The sequence below is a fragment of the Protopterus annectens genome, chromosome 17.part0 (genome assembly GCF_019279795.1).
Source record: "Protopterus annectens isolate FY-2018-M chromosome 17.part0, PAN1.0, whole genome shotgun sequence".
Taxonomy (NCBI): Eukaryota; Metazoa; Chordata; order Ceratodontiformes; family Protopteridae; genus Protopterus; species Protopterus annectens.
The window spans coordinates 834841350-834861659 of NC_056751.1; the positions used below are offsets into that span (position 1 = coordinate 834841350).

Consider the following 20310-nt stretch of genomic DNA (forward strand, 5'->3'; position numbering starts at 1 on the left):
ATAGTGCGTTGATTAAATTTAGCACAAAACCGATAGCAAGGTACGTTGTGGTCAGGGCCTAGGCAAGGAATACAGTACAAATGAAAATCCTTATGCGGTATTTGCTTCCCACAAGTAATGCAATTATTAACTTTTACTGACATCAGTAAAGAGCAAGAAAAAGTTTCCCCAATGGGGTTACTTAGCTTTTTAGTTGAAGACTTTGGTTCTGAAATTCAAAAATGAAAATTTCAGGAGTCGGCCGACCGGCACTTGCAAACTGCTTCGGCTTCGGGCACCGCACGGCAAGAAAGACTGATGTAATGGCGTCGGCTGCATGTTTTATACCCCTGACGACCTGACATCATGGAAGAAGGGACAGCAGCCGACGCAGGACCCAAGACATTCTTAGTCAGGCCGACTGAGGGCAATCTGCCAGCAGATTACCCAAATGTAATGACTGCAACAGTGAAACATGAAGAACATCTGCAATAAACCTTTAGTCAAAGTAATAAACTCCTTCTTACCAACAGAAAAACTCTCAAAGGAAGACAAATGTCTAACAGTGTTTCTTTTTCTAAGGACATTCCAAAAAGAGGACCAGTTCAGGTATGTACATCATTTTGGTAAAAGATCTCAACCTGGCTTCACAGGGATGGCACCCCATCTGACACTCGCATGACTGAAGAAAGTGACTCTCTCATGCCCATTGAGGGCACCACAAAAGCTGCAGATGACGTGGCTAACTGCCAGTCCATGGGGGCCAAACAGACTACAGCAAAGGACTTCATGCAAGACGTGAATGGTGAATGACCTGAGGAACCTGTAACGGTCACTGTAGAGTCACCCATCCGTGGCTAAGGCACCGACTGAGCCCATTGTGTTGGAAATGGCTTGTTACAGAATTTTTTATTTGGTCTGGAAGAAGGTAGAACAGTAGGATCACAAAACTGTTCTATGGTCCTGCCAAGAAATAAGCCTGATCCCCGGTTGCACTGGTGCTAAGAATCAGTGGAATAGCTAAGTTGTCAAAAGAAGTGTTCACAAGCAGTACTCACACACCCCCCAAACATGAAAGCCCCCATAATTGCACACTATCATTAGCTGAATTAGCCTACTTCATTTTCCCTTGACAACGAAGAGTGAAAGGATCAATGTTGTGACCAAGAGGGTGAGCTGATGGTCAGCAAAGTAGAGGGAGTGTAGGCCTTTTTTTCCCTACGTATCCTGGCCCTACTGCCCTCATCTGAAGGGAGGGCATTGGCGCTGAGGAGCAACTTAGAATGTTTGTCTGAGGAGAGAGATGAGACAGCGAAAGTAACACTTCAGATGGGTCTCCTACACAGGAATTGTAGTTCTTCTAGAACTTTGTAGGACCTGTCTTACGTTTTTAGAGCATGGGGCTGCGAATCAGAATCTGTAGACACAGATTGGAAAGGCATCCAAAAAGGCCTCCAGGATTGGAGGGAAAAGTGATGGGGCAGAAGTGTCCACTTCCAAGAGACTGTAGTGTCTTTTCAGACCTCTGAAATTTGTCTAAACTCCCAGTCAAAATGTTTCATCATGTTTACAAGTCTTTCCAAAAGAAGCCTCTTCTACAAGGGACTCAGGAGACAGAGAGTCATCTTCATCTAACGGGTCTTGACCAGGGGAGTGGATTTGAGAAGAATAAGCCAGATAATGGTCAGAGGCAGCTTTCTCTTCAGAGGAAGATGAAACAGAAATTTTCTGAAGGGTAGGAAGGGGTGGGGGAGCAGACAATGAAGGTGGTTTCAGGGCAATAATGGCCTTGAGCAAACAATTTAGAGAAGTCCATCCACTCCTCTAGATGAAGGGGGTAAAGGGACATGTTTTGCCTTTTGTCACTTTTTCTTAAGTGTGACATCCGTTTCAACGAAGCAGGGAGGTTCAGACCCCTAATGTACCTTAATTAACATTCCAGGAATCTCCTCCCTGACTAAAATCTGTGGGATGCCTTCTGGTCCCTCTGAAATGATGAGTTGTGGTTCCCCTTCTAAGTAAAAGCAGTCTTTTCGGTCGAATGACCCTCCGATGCAATACCAGCCTCCAGAAGGGTCACCGTATGGGCCAACAGAGGTTGAATCAGACGTACCACGGGTTCTGTAGCCTCAAGGGGTGTGCCAGAATCAGACTGGCAGAGAAAGAGCATCAGGCCTAGGCTTGTTGATTTTTCCTTGTGGGATGGAGGTATGTCCAGGGATGTGTACTCTGCCATCTTGCAGTGGGCCGAACTCTCAAGATGATGGGTCTCTAAGAAGGTGTTGAGCAAAGATAAGATCGCAAAGTCTTGGGCACAAAGGATTGGCAAACGGAACAAGCTTTGCAGTTGTGTCATGCACCAAAACAGAATAAACACAGGGTATGGAGGTCCTTTGTAGGGAATTTACCTACTGCACCCATACTTAGCCCTCCTAGCTAACATCTAACACAGATACAGCAGAACAATTTATATGAGTAAAGGAATGTTCCCCAACACAGCACTTATTTTGTCTTTAGTAGCTACGGTACAAATGACCTTGTGAAGATTAGTCAGATGGTTGCAAGACCTGTGCTCTGGCTGGCAGCAAAATGGTCCGAGGATCTACTCTCATAAATCTGGCTCCAATTGCAAGCTCAGGTCATACATCGGACATACGATCCAGGGAAGGTTAAGCTTTGGTACACCAGTCAGACATCATTAGGTAAAAACCCCTTTGTTTGGAATATTTTAAGTCATCTCAGCCAAGGCATCATATTTTACTGTGTGGTGACAATCTTTTTTTTTTTTGTAATTATCTGTAGGAATCAAGTGCCTATCTGAACATACCAATATATTTTATGTATTAAGTGTGAACTAAATTATTATGCTACCGGACATAATGAAAACTTGTTTGTATTTTTCTATGTGCATCAACAAGTTTAACTTACTCTGTATTTTTAACTCGAGTCTTTGAACTGGACTGTGGATGAACACAGCCCAGTGGATCCCAAACAAATTCCAAATACTTATTCTACAAATAATTATAATTTTCAATCAACTTTTTTATTTTCTTTAAAGACATATTACCAACAAGATTTACATAAAATCCCTTCCTGGAAAATGATGCACTCAAGAGTCATTCTGTTTTCCAGGTAACTCATGGAAATACTCAAGTAGGCAATCATTAACTTTGCACAATGGAATCAATGTACAAATTACCCTAATGAAAAACTGTACGCTTCAAACATGGTGTGCAAATTCATTAAGAACATACTGGTTGCTCTGAGGAAAATCCAGAAGATGCTGCATGGTAACAAATGGATGGTACAAGGAGTCATCTGGAGTGATTCGTTTATCTGCATCAATTAACAACATCATTTTCAGCAATCGTACAAACTCTCTTCGATCTGCTTTCTCAGCCAGCAAGTCACTTCCTTCCATATCCATCACCATATTTACCTGCAACAACAAAACAGTTTACTCAGCCTGCATAAAAACAGTGAAGCTACAACAAAAACATGGCAGTCTTCAAAAGCTGTTTCTAGGTAGCACATTAGCAAGCAAGTAAACTACTACCACTATACATACCAGTCAGTAACAGAAAGTACAGTTGTGTACACTTACCATAAATGTAGATGTTCGAGTGTATTCACTGTTGCAGTCATTACATTTGGGTTAGCCTGCTGGCAGGTTGCCCTCAGTCGGCCTGAATTCCAAAGTCTTGGGTCCTGCGTCGTTTGCTGTCGCCCCTTCTCTGACGTCAGGGGTATAAAAGATGCAGCCGACACCATTTTCTTCAGTTTTTCTTGCCCCAGATGTCAGGTGCCCCCAAAAGGGTATGCTAAATATATGTAAGTAACACATACATGCATCAAAATAAACTTTACCTTCATCTATAAGCAAATGCACCACATAGGTTGTATAGATCAGAGAAGGAAAGATAAGTCCAGCAAAAATAAGGGGGATGGTGGGTGGGTAACCTGGAATGCAACAGTGAATACACTCGAACATCTACATTTATGGAAAGTGTACACAACTGTACTATGTTCTTCGTGTTTCACTGTTGCAGTCATTACATTTGGGTAGATTCCTAAAACAATGGTTGGGAGGATGGAACTAAATAGCATTAGGGGCGGCTATGAGGCTCTGCAGAACTGCAGTGGCAAAGCCTGCCCTGGACTTAGAGTAAAGTGGCAGATTGTAATGTTTTGTAAAGGTGTGAACTGAACACCAAGTAGCAGCCTCTGGAATTATCTTTGATTGGTACTCCGCTGAGAAAGGCTGCTGAAGTAGCTGCAGCTCTGGTGGAATGAGACCCAATGCCCCTGGGCACACGTTTACCATGTTGTAAGTAGCAGAAATGGATGCAGTGGCTTATCCACTTTGAAATTGTCTGCTTTGAGATAGCCTTTCCTTCTGATCCTGCAGCATATGACACTAATAATTGCTCAGTTTTTCTTAGAGCTTTTGTCCTGCTCAAGTAGAATCTTAGCTGTCTGTGTACGTCCAAGGAATGCAGAATTCTCTCCCCTTTGTTCTGCGGATTTGGATAAAAAGTTGGCAGATGAATTGTTTGGTTAAGAGCCACACTGGAAACCACCTTAGGCATAAAAGTAGGATTTGCCCTCCGAGACACCCTGTCTGGGTAAAATATGATAAAAGGCTCTACAGCCATGAGGGCCTGTGGCTCAAACTCTTCTTGCTGAAGGGTGGCCTAATGGTTAACGTGTTTGCCTTACAAACACAAGGTGCAGGGTTTGAGTCTCACAAGGGATAACTGGCTAGGCTTAAAATGACTCGCAAGGGCAGTTAGCTTAGTACTAATCTATGAAACTATGAACCTATAAACCTATAATTGCTAGTAGTAGAGCTGTCTTCCATTATAAGAACTTTTTATCAAAGGTAGCGGGCTGGTTCAAATGGAGGCAGGGTGAGCTTTTCCAACACATAATTGAGGTCCCATGCAGGTAATGGTGATCTTCTAGAAGACCTTAGGGTTTTGGCTCCTCTAAGATACTGCTTTAGTAAAGGATGAGAAAAGATTGCTGGCTCTGTATTGTAATGAGCCGAAATGGCAGAGGCATGGATTTTGATTGATGAGAAAGATAGGCCTTTGTCAAGCATCTCAGTTAAGTATTGTAATATCTGACAAAAATGTGGTTCTGCTGTATCAGTTCCTTGTGCTCGATTCCAAGCACAGAATCTCTTCCATTTGGCATCCATCACAGCTTTACTGAGAGGTGTCGTTCGTATGATTACATGATTAGCCATGCTGCCAGGTTCAGAGTCTGTAGTTGATTGTGCAGAATCTGATTGTTTTGCTGGGAAAGTAGTCGTGGTCTTTGAGGCAAGGTCCAAGCTGGGTACTGAGACAAGTTCCTTAGGACTGGGTACAAGTATTGGCGGGGCCAGTCCAGGGCAATTAATATCATCGTTGGCTTCTCTTGCCTGACTTTTAGGAGGACCTGGGGTAGAAGAGGCAGAGGAGGGAAGGCATAAACTGACAGGTTTTTCCAACTGAAGGATAGGGCGTCCACTTTCCATGCTTGTCTGTTATAAGTCCTTGTGCAGAATCTTTTCAACTGATAATTTTGAGGAGAAGCGAATAGATCTATGTCTGGGCACCCCCATTTCTCTGTTAACATGCTAAATACTTGTGGATTTAGTTTCCACTCGTGAGGATCCATAAGGTTTCCGCTTAAATCGTCTGCCAGTGTGTTCTGTTCTCCTGGCAGGAATTGAGCTTGAAGATTTATTTGGTAGGTTAAAGCTGTGTCCCACAGTGCCATGGCTAATCTGCAAAGGGGGTATGAGTGTGTGCCCCCTTGCTTGTTTATATACCACATGACTGTAGCGTTGTCCGTCTTTATCACTAGTTGTCCTGGATGAAGTAAGTCCTTGAAGGCTGTTAGGGCATTTTGAACAGCTAGCATCTCTTTCTGGTTGATACGTTGATGCATTTGATGTGGTGCCCATATGCCCTGAATGAATCTTCCTGCCATGTGGGCCCCCCAGGCATAATCTGATGCGTCTGTTGTTAAGGTCTGGCTGACATGGGGTAGAGTGAAGGGCCGTCCCATGTTTTGGTGACAGGCCTTTGCCCACCATAGAAACTCCTTTTGCAGGCAGGGGATGAGAGGAATCAATGTTTCCAGACTGTGCGAATGTTGACTCCATAAACTTTTTTAGGTACCACTGAAGTTTCCTAATATGCAGTCTTGCATATGAAATTAGTAGGATGCAGGATGCCATGAAGCCCAGAGCCTGCAGAATATGTCTTGCAGAAGACTGGGTTTTTGTTGCCATCAGTTTGAAGTAAGTAGTCAGCTGCCTTTGTCTGGCGTGAGGTAAGCCATCTGGGCAGTTGTATGCAAGCTTGCACCCAGGAATGTTATCTTTTGAGAGGGTACCAGTTGTGATTTCTTTCCGTTTATTGTGTACTGTAGGCATGCTAGAAGCCTTTTCACAAACGCCAGGTGTTGTAGAAGAGTGTCTTTGTTCTCTGCTTACATGAGACAGTTGTCCAAGTAAGGATATAGTTGAATACTTCTTTGTCTGCAAAATGCAATTACTGGTGCCAGGCACTTTGTAAAGACCCTGGGCACAGCAGATAAGCCAAAGGGCAGTGCAGAGAATTGGTAATGCATTAAGCCAGCCTTGAGTCTGAGGTATCTTCTGCACGACTGTCTTATTGGGACATGCAGGTATGCCTCATTTAAGTCTAAAGTCACCAGCCAGCTTGGGCAGAAGCTGCTGCAAGGTGAGCATTTTGAATTTTGGAATGTCCAGGTATGTGTTCAAAATCGATAAATCCAGTATTGGCTGCCAGGCCTTGTCCTTTCTGGGTACCAAGAACAGTCTTGAGTAAAAACCTTGTCCTTTTTCCTGTTCTAGTACTTTCTATATGGCCCCCATATCCATGAGGGACGTAACTTGTTTCTGTGCCTGTGCCCATTGTTTTTTTGGCAGGTCTGGCCAACCATTTGTCATTGGCAGAGTGTGGAAATGAAATCTGTATCCCTGTGTTCAGAACCCACTTGTCCTGGGTTAATTGCCAATTTTGAGCAAAAGGTGCTAATTTTCCCCCTACGGGTGCTGCCAACAGATAAGTGCTTGGTGTAGGCAGAGGGAATTCAATGGGATAGATTTTCTGTAGGTTTGCGCTTTATCTCCCCCAGATTTGGAAGTGGATGCGCCCCATTGCTTTGACCTGTATGAGTCTTGACCCTGGTACCTGGAACCCTTAGGGCGTCTGGATTTGCCCCTTTGAGCTCTGTCTGACACAGGAAAGGACCAATTTTTTGTAGGCCAGTGTCTACTGAAACTAGGTGGTTGCACTTGTAAGAAATCTTTAACAGTTTGCATAGACTTAGCTTTGTCTTCCATTTTCTTTAAAACCTCTTCTGCCTTAATACCAAACAGAGAATCATGCTGTAAAGGTGCATCTAGCAATTTAGCTTTAACATGATCAGACAAATTTAGTTCCTTTAACCAGGCATGCCTCCTAATCACAGATCTAGTAACTGCGGCCCTGCAGGAGGCCTCTAAAGAATCAAACCCACATTGCAAAGTATGCTTTCCAACTTGTTCAGCTGCATGCAATAATTCCTGCAATTCCTTATTTTCTGCACATTCTAAAATCAACATCATTTTCTGTTTCGGCAATCCCATAACATGTTGTTGGTACTTAAGCATATGAAATTGACAGTTTAAGGCCCTAATTGCCAAGGTTGCAGATGTATAAACCTTTTTGCCCCATCTGTCCAGCGCCCTGGAATCTCTGTCTGAGGGGGTAGGGTTTTTTTTTTTTGCTGTTGAGGCCTTAACTCCCTTTGGACCCTGTGAAATAGTTTCAGGATCAGCAGCAGGGTTTCTAAATAAAAATTTATGAGAGTCAGGGACCCTGTAATAACCGTCAGGCTTACTGGGAGCCGGAGGTAGAGAGTCAGGGGTCAGGCTTGACTCCGAAAAAACATCATCCACAATGTCTAACAGGGGGAATGGCTAAAGGCTTGTGCTGAGGGAGAAGGAGGAAATCCCTGAGCCTCTTTTTTGATTCTGAGAAGTCTTGACTCTCCCAGAGAAAATGCTCCCTCAAAGTATGCAAGGTTTCTCCAAATAAATAATCCTCAGGAGGAGATGCAGATGGAATAGACTCCTCAGCATCAAATCCTCATAGGGAGGTAAAGGTAATTCCTGATCAGAAGAGGAATCAGAAGAAATAGAAACCTGATCTGAAGATTCATAGTCAGTGTCTTGCCTAGGCCTCTTATCTGGAGGGGGATGGGTACCCCTGATCAAGGTAATAAGGTCTTCAGCCATTTTGATCATCTGTTTTGTAGGCATAGAGGCCTGTGCATGTGGCTCAGGCATAATTTTTTTTAGTTTCAGAAGGTGTCTTTGCCTTTGGTTTTGCAGCTTTCGTCGGTTTGATATAAAAATGTTGAGGTCAGAATACACCCTCAGAAGCCAGTGCCTGCTCAGCGGCTCCGGACCCATCCGAGGGAGATACATCCGTCGGTCCAATACCTTGAGTATCTTGCGGCATGCCGGACTCCACATGGGTGTCAGTAGAGGCCTGCGACTCAAAGGTAGCGGGTATCAGGGGCTGCAAAAGCGCATCACTGAGTACCGGTGAACCGACGACTGGCTTAGGAGAAGCTTCGTCGGTTTTGGATCTCGACTGCCTTTCTCTGTCCTTTTCTTTGCGGTTTTTATGTACTTCGGTAGTCGGATTGCTATCTGACATCTCTGGGTAGTTAAATCTGTTTCCAAAATACTTAGATGCAAAAATATACCGAAGCTTAATAGTGCGTTGCTTAAATCTAGCACAAAACTGACAGCCAGGCACGTTATGATCAGGGCCTAGGCAAGGAATAAAGTATAAATGGAAATCCTTATGAGGTATTTGCTTCCCAGAAGTAATGCAATTATTAACTTTTTCTGACATCGGTAAAAAGCAAGAAAAAAAAGTTTCCCCAATGGGGTACTTAGCTTTATTGAAGACTTCGGATCTGAAACTCAAATGCGAATATTTCAGTAGTCGGCCGACCGGCACTTGCAAAATGCTTCTGCTTCGGGCACCGAGCGGCAAGAAAGACTAAAGAAAATGGCGTCGGCTGCATGTTTTATACCCCTGACGACTTGACATCATGGAAGAGGAGACAGCAACCGGCGCAGGACCCAAGACTTTGGAATTCAGGCTGACTGAGGGCAACGCCAGTAGATTACCCAAATGTAATAACTGCACCAGTGAAACACGAAGAACATCTGTGGTGTTGTCTGTTTTTATTAGCGGTTGTCCTGGAAAGATTGGGGATCTGAAAGCTGTCAGGGCTTTCTGTAGAGCTAGCATCTCTTTTTGGTTGCTGTGCAGATGAACTTGACTTGGGCTCCAGTGTCCCTGAATACATTTTCCATCCATGTGTGTTCCTTAGGTATAGTCTGATGCATCTGTGGTTAGGGTATGGGTGGCGAAGGGTTGAGTAAATGGCAGTCCCTTGTTGTGGTTGCATGCTTCTGCCCACCAAATGAACTTTGTCCTTAGACAGGGTATGACAGGAATGACTGTTTCCAGGTCCTGAGAATGTTGGAACCAAAGACTTTTTAATAACAATTGCAGTTTCCTTATATGCAAGTCTTGCATATGGAATCAGCAGTATACATGAGGCCATGAACCCTAGGGCTTGCAGTATTTTTCTTGCAGATAGCTGGGTTCTGGTGGCCATTTGTTTGGAGTAGTCTGTCAGATAGACTTGTTTTTCTGAGGTGAGGAATGCCATTTGGGAAGTTGCATCCAAGCTTGCTCCCAGGAATACAATCTTTTGACTGGGTACCAGTTTTGATTTCTTTTCGTTGATGGTGTACCCCAGGGAAGTGAGAAGTTTTTTAACAAATGTCAGGTGCTGCAGCAGCAATTCCTGACTATCCGCCTGAATCAGGCAGTCGTCCAAGTACGGGTAAATTTGGATATTTGTCTGCCTGCAGTATGCAATGGCTGGAGCCAGGCATTTTGTGAATACTCTGGGTGCAGTACATAAGCCAAAGGGAAGTGCAGAGAACTGATAATGCATACACCCAGTCCTGAAACGTAGATACTTCCTGCATGATTCCCTTATGGGGATATCCAGATAGGCTTCTTTTAAGTCTAGTGTGACTAACCAGGCATCCTTGGCTAGCATAGGAAGAAGCTGTTGCGGGGTAAGCATTTTGAATTTTGGTACCACCAGGAAGGTGCTGAGAAGGGAAAGATCCAGGATTGGGTGCCAACAGCCCTCTTTCCTGGTTACCAGGAAGAGTCTGGAGTAGAATCATTGAACCTTCTGTCCTACTGGAACCGGCTGAATAGCTCTGATATTGAGTTTGGAAAGTACTTGGTTTTGAGCCTCTGCCCACTGGTATGGAGGAAGGTCTGGAAACCCGCTTGGGGCTGGCAGTGAATTGAAATAAAATTTGTACCCCTGGGATACAATGTTGAGGACCCACCGGTTCTGAGTGAAGGACATCCAGTTTTTTTGCATGAAGGACAAGTTTTTCTCCTAGGGGCACAAGCAATTGGGCAGGGCTGGGGAGTGGAGTAAGGAAGTCATTGTGAACTTCTTCCATAAGGAGGTGGCTTACCACTCCCTGCTTTAGGGGTGGAAGCACTCCATTGCTTAGATCTCTACATACCCAGAGACTGTAGTCTGGGTGGTCTGTTTCCCCTGGGTCTGGTTTGAGAAGGCCTGGAGGGGGCTGGAAAGGGCCAGTGTTTGGAAGGGCAATGCCTACTGAATCTAGGGGGTTGCACTTGTAAGAATATTTTATCAATCTGCATAGACTTAGCTTTTTCTTCCATCTTTTTAAGAACTTCTGTTTTGGTGCCAAACAAACAGTCCTTATTCAAAGGAGCGTCTAGAAACTTTGATTTGACATGGTCTGACAAGGTCTGCTCCTTCAGCTAAGCATGTCTTCTCAGTACAGAGCCAGTGACAGCTGCCCGGCAAGATGCTTCTAGGGCGTCAAAGCCACACTGCAAGGTATGCTTGCTGACTTGGATTGCAGAGTGCATAAACTCCTGCAATTCTTTATTTTCTGCACAGTCTGAAAATGTTGCCACTTTTTGTTTAATAAGTTCCATAATAAATTGCTGATACTTCAGCATATGAAACTGACAACTCAATGCCCTAATAGCAAGAGTTGCAGAGGTATACAACTTCATACCCAATCTGTCCAAAGCTCTGAAATCCCTGTCCGAAGGGGTGGGATTCTTGGCTGTAGTAGCCTTGGTACCTTTAGACCCCTGGAAAATGATCTCCGGGTCAGCAGAAGGATTCTTGAAAAGAAATTTGCGAGCATCAGGTACTCTGTAGTACCCGTCTGGTTTCCTAGGGGTACGAGGTAAAGTGTCAGGAGTACGACTGGATTCCATAAAAACATCATCCACAAAATCCAGGACAGGGGTTTTGCTAAGGGCCTGTGTTGAGGCAACTCTAGAAATTCTCTGAGTCTCTTTTTGGACTGAGGATATTCTTGGCATTCCCAGTGGAAATGCTCTCATAAGGTATGCAAGGTTTCACCAAATGAAAAATCCTCTGGAGGGGAGGCAGAGGGAATGGATTCCTCTGCATCTGAATCCTCATAAGCAGATTAGCCATTCTAAGCATTTGTTTTTGTGGCATGGGAGCATGTGCATGCGCTTTGGTCGTCGGTTTTCTAGGCATAGTGCGTACTCTGGGCCTAAGAAACACGGTAGCTGTGGTTAAAAAAGAAGTCGTCGGTTTAAGCCGAACATCGGTTGAGCGAATAACTGCCTCAGAAGCCAGTGTCTGCTCAGTGGCTCCGGACCCATCCAAGGTAGAGACATCCACAGGTTCCATAGTCAAAAGAAGAGTCTTGCGGCATTCTGGACTCCAAATGGGTCTCAGTAGAGGCCTGCAAATCCACTGAAGCAGGCATCACATGCTGCGAAAGTGCCTCACTGAGTACCGGTGGATGGGTGACTAGCTTAACAGAAGCGTTGTCGGCAGTTTTGGACCTATGCGGTCTGTCTGTCTTTATCTTTACTTTTTTTGGAATATCGGTAGTCGGATGGCTTACCGTAGCCATTTCAGAATACGGAAATCAAGAGCAAAAGAATTTAGCAACAGACAGCCCGACAACGAATGGTTTGGGCGTTAAATAAGGCACAAAACCGACAGTGAGGGACGTCATGATCTGGACCTAAACAGGTGACGCAGTAAGAATGAAAATCTCTGAGAGGTATTTGCTTTCCACAGGCAAAACAATTGCTAACGTTTGCTGACTGGTTAGAGCAAGGAAAAAGGATCCCCAACGGGGTACTTGGCTTTAGAAGACTTCAGGATTATTAAATTTGTAAATGAAAATTCAGGCAGCGGCCGACCGGCCACTTGTGAACTGCTTCTGCTTCGGGCTCCTTGGCAAGAAAGACTGATGTAATGGCATCAGCTGCCTGTTTTTATACCCCCGACGACCTGGCATCAGTCCTGGAGCGACAGCATCCGACGCAGAAATACCAAGTCTCTGGTATTCGGGCCCACTGAGGGCTACCTGCAGGCAGATAAACCCAAGTGTGATGACTGCAACAGTGAAACACGAAGAACATCAACAGTTAAATCTCACTAAGTGGTTGGTGCTTCAACACTCTCCACCTTTGACAAATGTGTATGAGGCACCAAACTCTCTCACTTGCTGAGCATAAAAACATTACACAGACACCAGCTACTAAGCAAAGAGTCAGAAAGGTTTTCTTTTCACAAAAACTGCACTCACAAGTTCACAGTATCTTAAAGCAGCAACACTAATTCTACTCAAGTTTCATGCAGCTTAAATAAAGAAAAAACGATTACAAATTCACAATCCCAAAATATTTCAGTCTTACACAATGTAGCAAATATAAATGGATTTATACATGCACACAGCTCTCAAGATGTCAGGTCAAGACTTTACGTCCATTAGGGAGTGACACACAAACCATGCAAGCAGTTCACACACAGGAAAATACAGCTGTACGGGATAGAAAGTACAGTTTTGTACCTACCATAAATGTAGATGTTTGAGTGCTAATACAACTGCAGTCATTACAGATGGGTTCTCCTGCCGTCAGGCGGGTCCTCGGTTGGCCGAATTCCAAAGTCTAGGTCCGGCGTCAGTTGTCATCGCTTCTTCCCTGACGTCAGTACGACAGGGGTATAAAAGAACCAGCCGATGCCATTTTCTTCAGTTTTTCTTGCCCCAGATGTCAGGTGCCCTCAGAAGGAAGGCAATACATAAATATGAGAAGTAAGGAAACCATATAAACAAATACTTTAGATGCAAGCAAATACATCATAAAAGAACACCCCAATAAGGCAGCAAGAGGAAGTGATAGCCAAAAAGGCCTGTTCCCAGAGGGGAAGGTGGGAGGGAAACCTTGACTGCAGTTGTATTAGCACTCGAACATCTACATTTATGGTAGGTACAAAACTGCACTATGTTCATCGTGCATACAACTGCAGTCATTACAGATGGGTAGAATCCCAAAGCTACGAAGGGGTGGTAGGCACTAGATGGAACTATGAGGAACTTGGAGGAGCCAGAATGTCCTGCAAGACTGCAGTGGCAAAGCCTGCCCTAGATTTAGAGTATAAAGGTAGGTTATAGTGTTTGGAGAAGGTGTGCACAGAACTCCAAGTGGTGCATTTTGCCAGTGTTATGAAATATAGTATTAGTTGCCCTTGCTTCTCTGGAGTGAGATAAGCCATCTGGGTGTTTGTGTCCAAATTGGCACCCAGGAAAATTATTTTCTGGGATGGTGTTAGCCTTGATTTCTTTTTGTTGACTGTGTATCCCAGAGCATTCAGTAACCTTATTACATATGCCATGTGTTTCAGAAGTATGTGCTTGCTGTCCGCTTGGATCAGGCAGTCGTCCAAATAAGGGTATATTTGTATCCCTTGAAGTCTGCAGTAGGCTATTACTGATGCCAGGCATTTCGTGAATACTCTGGGCGCAGTAGATAAGCCAAAGGGCAATGCAGAGAATTGATAATGGATCGAACCTGCAAGAAATCTGAGGTATCTTCTGCAATTTTGTCTGATTGGGACGTGCAGGTATGCCTCCTTGAGGTCCAATGTTATCAGCCAAGACTCCTTGCCCAGCATGGGAAGAAGCTACTGTAATGTGAGCATCTTGAATTTTGGCACTATCAAAAAAGTGTTTAGGATGGATAGGTCCAGGATGGGTCTCCAATCTTTTCCCTTCCTTGGTACTAGAAACAGTCTGGAGTAAAAACCTTGACCTTGTTCGTGAGTAGGTACCTTTTGAATAGCATTCATTCCCCTGAGCTGTGAAATTAGTTTTTGTGCCTCTGCCCTTTGATTGTGTGGCAGGTTCGGCATACCTCTCATTTTTGGAAGGGTGTGAAAATGGAATCTGTAGCCTCTGTTTATAATGTCCAGGATCCACTTGTCCTTTGTAACAATATGTCAATTTTCTGAAAATAACGCTAATTTTCCTCCCAAGGGAGCAGTCCTTTGAGCCTCGCTTGGCATGCAAAGAGGAAAGTCATTGTGTTTGCTTTCTGTATGTTTGCGAACTCTCTTCACCACCTCTTTGAGTAGGAGTTTGCCATTGTCTGCCTCTGTACGCTCCTTGAGCTTGGCCTCTGCCCCTGGGGCGCCTGTATCTGCCGCTTTGGGGTCTGTCTGTGGCTGGAAAGGACCAATTCTTGGAAGGCCAATTTCTACTGAAACGTGGTGGCTGTACCTGTAGGACATCCTTCACAGTCTGCATAGATTTAGCTTTTTCCTCCATTTTCCTTAATACCCCTTCAGCATTAGCCCCAAACAGAACATCCTTTTGTAGAGGGGCATCCAGTAATTTAGCTTTAACATGATCAGGCAAGGTTTGTTCCCTGAGCCAGGCATGTCTAACGATGACTGAACCTGTAACCGCAGCCCTACATGAGGCCTCTAGAGCATCAAAACCACATTGTAAAGTGTGCTTACCTACTTGCTCTGCACTATGTATCAAATCCTGCAACTCCTTCAAATCTGGTTGTTCAGGTAGAGACATTTTGCTTTTCATTTGAGATAACAAAAACTGTTGGTATTTTAAAATATGGAACTGACAATTTAAGGCCCTCATGGCTAAGGTAGCTGAAGTATATACCTTTTTACCCCACCTTTCTAAGGATCTGGAATCTCTGTCGGAAGGTAAAGGGTTTTTAGCAGTAGAGGCCTTGACTCCCTTGGGGCCCTGCAAGATGGTCTCTGGGTCAGCAGCATGACTTTTGTAAAGAAATTGGGGAGAGTCAGGGACCCGGTAATACCTGTCAGGCTTGACTGGGGCTGGGGGCAGAGAATCCGGGTCAAGGCAAGCTTCCGAGTAAACATCATCTAAAATGTCCAAGACAGGAGGTATAGCCAGAGGCCTGTGCTGAGGAAGTAAGAGGAATTCCCTAAGCCTTTTTCTGGAATCTGAATAATCCTGGCCTTCCCAATGGAAGTGTTCCCTTAAGGTATGCAAAGTTTCCCCAAATGAGTAATCCTCTGGGGGGGAAACAGAAGGAATAGACTCCTCAGCATCAGAATCCTCAAAGGGGGAGTAGGAATGTTCTTGATCATCAGAATGATCTGAAATAAGGGAGCCCTGATCAGAGGAGGGGGATTCTTCCTCCACTCTGGGCCTTTTGTCTGGGGGGGGTTGAGAGCCCCTGATAAGAGAAATTAAATCCTCAGCCATTTTGAGCATCTGCTTTTTAGGCATGGGGCCTTGAGATGTGCCCTGAGTAGCCTGCTTCTTAGCATGCATGGCTGCTTTAGATTTGGTGAAAGCCTTGATGGAAAAAGAAGAGGAAGGCCTGTAAACTCCCTGAGTAGAGGTAGACCTGTCTACATTCTGAGGCTCAACAGCAAGAGTGGCTTCGGTAACTGCAGTCGGAGTATGGACCGAGGGACCAGCGACCTCGGGTGCAGGAGACACCGCCAAAGAAGCGTCGGTAGGCTGGGGCTGCGAATGCGCCTCGCTGAGAACCGGGCCACGTGTAGTGGGCCTTGGCGTGGTGTCGGTTGAGGCCGCGGACCTCGAGTGTCGGTCCTTATCCTTGCGTTTTTTAGACAAAACGGTAGTCGGAGTATCCGACGACATCGTATAATTAAATGCTTTTCCAAAATAATGCTGGGTGAACTCACCGGCTTGATAGTGCTTATTGAATGAAGCACAAAAGCGACAGCCCAAGACGTCGTGGTCTGGGCCTAAACAAGGTATACAAAGAGAATGGAAATCCTTATGAGGTATTTGCTTCCCACAAGAAATGCAATTGTTAACTTTTACTGACATCGGTCTGAGGCAAGAAAAGTTTCCCCAACGGGGTACTTAGCTTCATAGAAGACTTCGGTTGCAAAATTTTTCGTAATTCAGGAGCTGGCCGACCGGCACTTGCGAACTGCTTCTGCTTCGGGCACCGCTGCAAGAAAGACTGAAGAAAATGGCGTCGGCTGGTTCTTTTATACCCCTGTCGCACTGACGTCAGGGAAGAAGCGACGACAACCGACGCCGGACCTAGACTTTGGAATTCGGCCGACCGAGGACCCGCCTGACGGCAGGAGAACCCATCTGTAATGACTGCAGTTGTATGCACGATGAACATCAGCCTACCAGTTTCCACAGTTTAAAGGCAACTTTCATGTGCCCAATTATCTGCTCAAGCAGAACTGAAGAAAACGAACAGTTTAGGCACAAAGCCCTTCAAAGTTTTTATGCCAACTGAAAGGGAGGCTAGTGACTTCCTTGAAAGAGGTCAATGCTAGGAAAATAAAAATAGAACTCCTCACCCAGGCAACAAAAACATACAAAAATATGGAGGGTTAAAACAGCCAGCAGCTACTGAAGCAGTGATCCTTCATATATCTACTGTTATGCAAGTTTACGTACACAACTGTACTATGTTCAACATCTCAATACTGCTGCAGTAGCCTTAGGTATATGGATAGAGTATACTCAAGCTTACTGACAGGAAAAAGAAAGGATGAGGGTCAAGGAGCTCCAGGAAAATGGTGCTAGAAAGGCTGCTCTAGAATGGGAGAAGGAAAGCACAATTGTGTACACTTAGCATAAATGCAGATGTTTGAGTGTATTCACTGTTGCAGTCATCACACTTGGGTTATCTGCCTGCAGGTAGCCCTCAGTCGGCCCGAATACCAGAGTCTTGGGATTTCTGCGTCAGACGCTGTCGCCTCTTCCATGATGTCAGGTTGACAGGGGTATAAAACATGCAGCCGACGCCATTACATCAGTTTTTCTTGCCTGAGATGTCAGGAGCCCCCAAAATAGTGTGGAACACCTCCAGCAAAAAGTAAATACCACTGCCATAAGATATGGCAAAAAAAGAGGATAGGTAGAAAGTATAGAAAAGTCAGGGGGCTGGAGAATGGGTAACCAGGACTGCAAAAGTGAATACACTCGAACATCTACATTTATGGTAAGTGCACACAACTGTACTATGTTCTTCGTGTTTCACTGTTGCAATCATCACACTTGGGTTGATTCCCAAAGATGAGGAAGGGTGGAGGCAGTCAAGAAGTATTAGGGCTGGCTAGCAGGCCTTGCAAGACTGCTGTAGCAAATCCAGCTCTGGATATAGAAAAGACAGGCAAGTGGCAATGCTTGGTGCAGATGTGTACAGAACTCCAGGTTGCAGCTTCCAGGATGTCCCTGGTAGGATCTCCCCTGAGAAATGCTGTAGAGGTTGAGGTAGTCCTAGTGGAATGGGTTCTGATCCCCTGTGGGGCAGGTTTTCCATGGTGTTTGTAGCAGAAATGGATGCAGTGTGTTATCCATTTGGAGATGGTTTGCTTTGAAATGGCCTTGCCCTCTGTCCCTGAAGCAATGCTGACTAGCAGCTGGTCAGATTTTCTGAAAGGTTTAGTCCTGTCAAGGTAGAACCTAAGCTGCCTGTGCACACCCAAAGAGTGGGGATCCTTTCCCCTTTATTCTGAGCATTACAGAAAAAGGTTGGTAAATGGATGGATTGGTTTAAAGCCATACTGGATACCACCTTGGGCATAAATGATGGGTTAGTCCTGAGGAAAACCCTGTCCGCGTGGAAGATAATGAAGGGTTCCACAGCCATAAGGGCCTGCAACTCAGACACTCTTTTTGCTGAAGTGATAGCTAGAAGTAAGGCTGTTTTCCAAGAGAGGAATTTTAACTCTGCTGTAGCAGCGGGCTCAAGGGGCGGGGGGGCGTGAGCTTCTCTAGTACAAAGTTAAGGTCCCAGGCTGGAGTGGGAGCTCTCCTCGGGGGTCTTAGATTGTTAGCTCCTCTCAGAAACTGTTTGACCAGCGGGTAAGATAAGAGGGGTGGCTCAGTATTGTAATGAGCTGAGATGGCAGAGGCATGAATCTTAATAGAAGAGAAGGATAGGCCTTTGTGGAGCAGTTCTGCTAGATAATCTAGGATTTGAGGTAAGGTGGGCATGGCTATGTCCTTTCCCTGTATCTTTTCCACTTTTCTGAATAGGATTTCCTAGTACTAGGCCTCCTGGCCTCAAGGATGACATCCAGCACCTGCTTGCTGAGGGTTGCTGGTGATGTATTCATGGAATGAGCTAGGCTGCTAGGTTTAGGGTTTGCAGCTGAGGGTGCAAAATCTGGCCCTCCTGCTAGGACAGCAGGGAAGGGGTCTGATGCAGGTGCCAGGGTGGCACTGCTGTCAGACTGCGTAAAAGTGGGAACCAGTGCTGGTGTGGCCAGCCTGGTGCAATCAGGATTGTCATTGGCCTGTCCTGTTCGATATTGAGTAGTACTTTCGAGAGGAGGGACAGAGGGGGTAAGGCATAGATTGAGAGGTTTTCCCATGTAAAGGATAGGGCATCCACTTTCCATGCTTGGCTGTGGGGAGTTCTGGTGCAAAACTTGCTCAATTGATAGTTCTGTGGGGAAGCAAAGAGGTCCACCTCTGGTGTCCCTGACCTGTGGATTAGAAGCTTGAATGAATTGGGTTCCAGTTTAAACTCATGTGGGTCCATTAGATTTCTGCCTAAGTCATCTGCCAGTGAATTTTGTTTGCCTGGCAGGAATTGAGCTTGCAGGTGCACTTGATTGCTCAAGGCTGTGTTCCACAGAGCCATGGCGAACCTGCAGAGTGGGTAGGAATGAGTTCCCCCCTGCTTGTTTATGTACAACATAACTGTGGTGTTGTCTGTCTTTATCAAGAGTTGTCCTGGAATGATAAGGTATTTGAAGGCTATCAGTGCATTCTGTACAGCTAACATTTCTTTTTGATTGATATGCAGGTGCATTTGTCTTGGGCTCCATTTGCCTTGAATGCATTTGCCTGCCATGTGAGCCCCCCATGCATAGTCTGATGCGTCTGCTGTCAGGGTTTGGGCGGCGGGGGTTGAGTGAAAGGGAGTCCCTTGTTGTGGGAGCAGGCCTCAGCCCACCAAAGGAACTCTGTACTTAGGCAAGGAATGATAGGAATCACTGTTTCCAGGTCCTGAGAATGTTGACAACAGAAACTTTTCAACTACCATTGAAGTTAACTCAAATGCAGTCTTGCATATGGAATTAGGAAAATGCATGAGGCCATGAACCCTAGGACTTGCAGTATTTTTCTTGCAGATAGCTGGGTTTGGGTGGCCAGTAGGTTGAAGTAGTTTGTCAAATAAACCTGTTTTTCTGGAGTGGGGAATGCCATCTGGGAAGTTGTGTTCAAGCTTACTCCCAGGAATACAATTTTCTGGCTGGGTACCAGATGTGATTTATTTTTGTTGATGGTATACCCCAGAGATGTTGGGAGTCTCTTTACAAATGTCAGGTGCTGAAGTAGCAATTCCTGACTGTCCACCTGAATCAGGCAATCGTGCAAGTAAGGGTAAATTCGAATTTTTCTCTGCCTGCAGTATGCACTGGCTGGAGCCAGGTATTTTGTTAATACCCTGGGCGCAGTAGATAAGCCAAAGGGAAGTGCAGAGAACTGATAGTGTATAGAGCCTGCTCTGAAGCGTAGGTATTTTCTGCAAGATTCCCTTATGGGAATGTGCAGATAAGCTTCTTTTAAGTTTCGGGTGACCAGTCAGGAGTCCTTGGCTAGCATAGGAAGCAGCTGTTGGTGAGTAAGCATTCTGAATTTTGGTACCACCAGGAAGGTGTTGAGAATGGACAGATCCAGGATAGGGCACCAAGAGTTTTCTTTTTTGGGCACCAGAAACAGTCTGGAGTAGAAACCCTGTCCCCTTTGCTCTGTTGGAACAGGTTGAATAGCCCTGATACTGAGAAGAGAAAGTACTTGCTTTTGGGCCTCTGCCCACTGGTTTAGGGGGAGGTCTGGCAATCCACTTGGGGTTGGCAGTGAGTGGAAGAAGAATC

At 45.2% G+C, this 20310-nt stretch overlaps 1 protein-coding gene across 1 annotated transcript in view; it reads right to left on the reverse strand.

The window, feature by feature from the left end:
- HIPK3 (homeodomain interacting protein kinase 3) overlaps positions 1 to 20310 on the reverse strand; it is a 969278-nt gene that overhangs the window by 650848 nt on the left and 298120 nt on the right. Inside the window, exon 3 of the mRNA XM_044059447.1 lies at positions 3234 to 3418. Coding sequence (XP_043915382.1) covers positions 3234 to 3418 — 185 coding nt within the window. The remainder of the gene's footprint in view (positions 1 to 3233; positions 3419 to 20310) is intronic.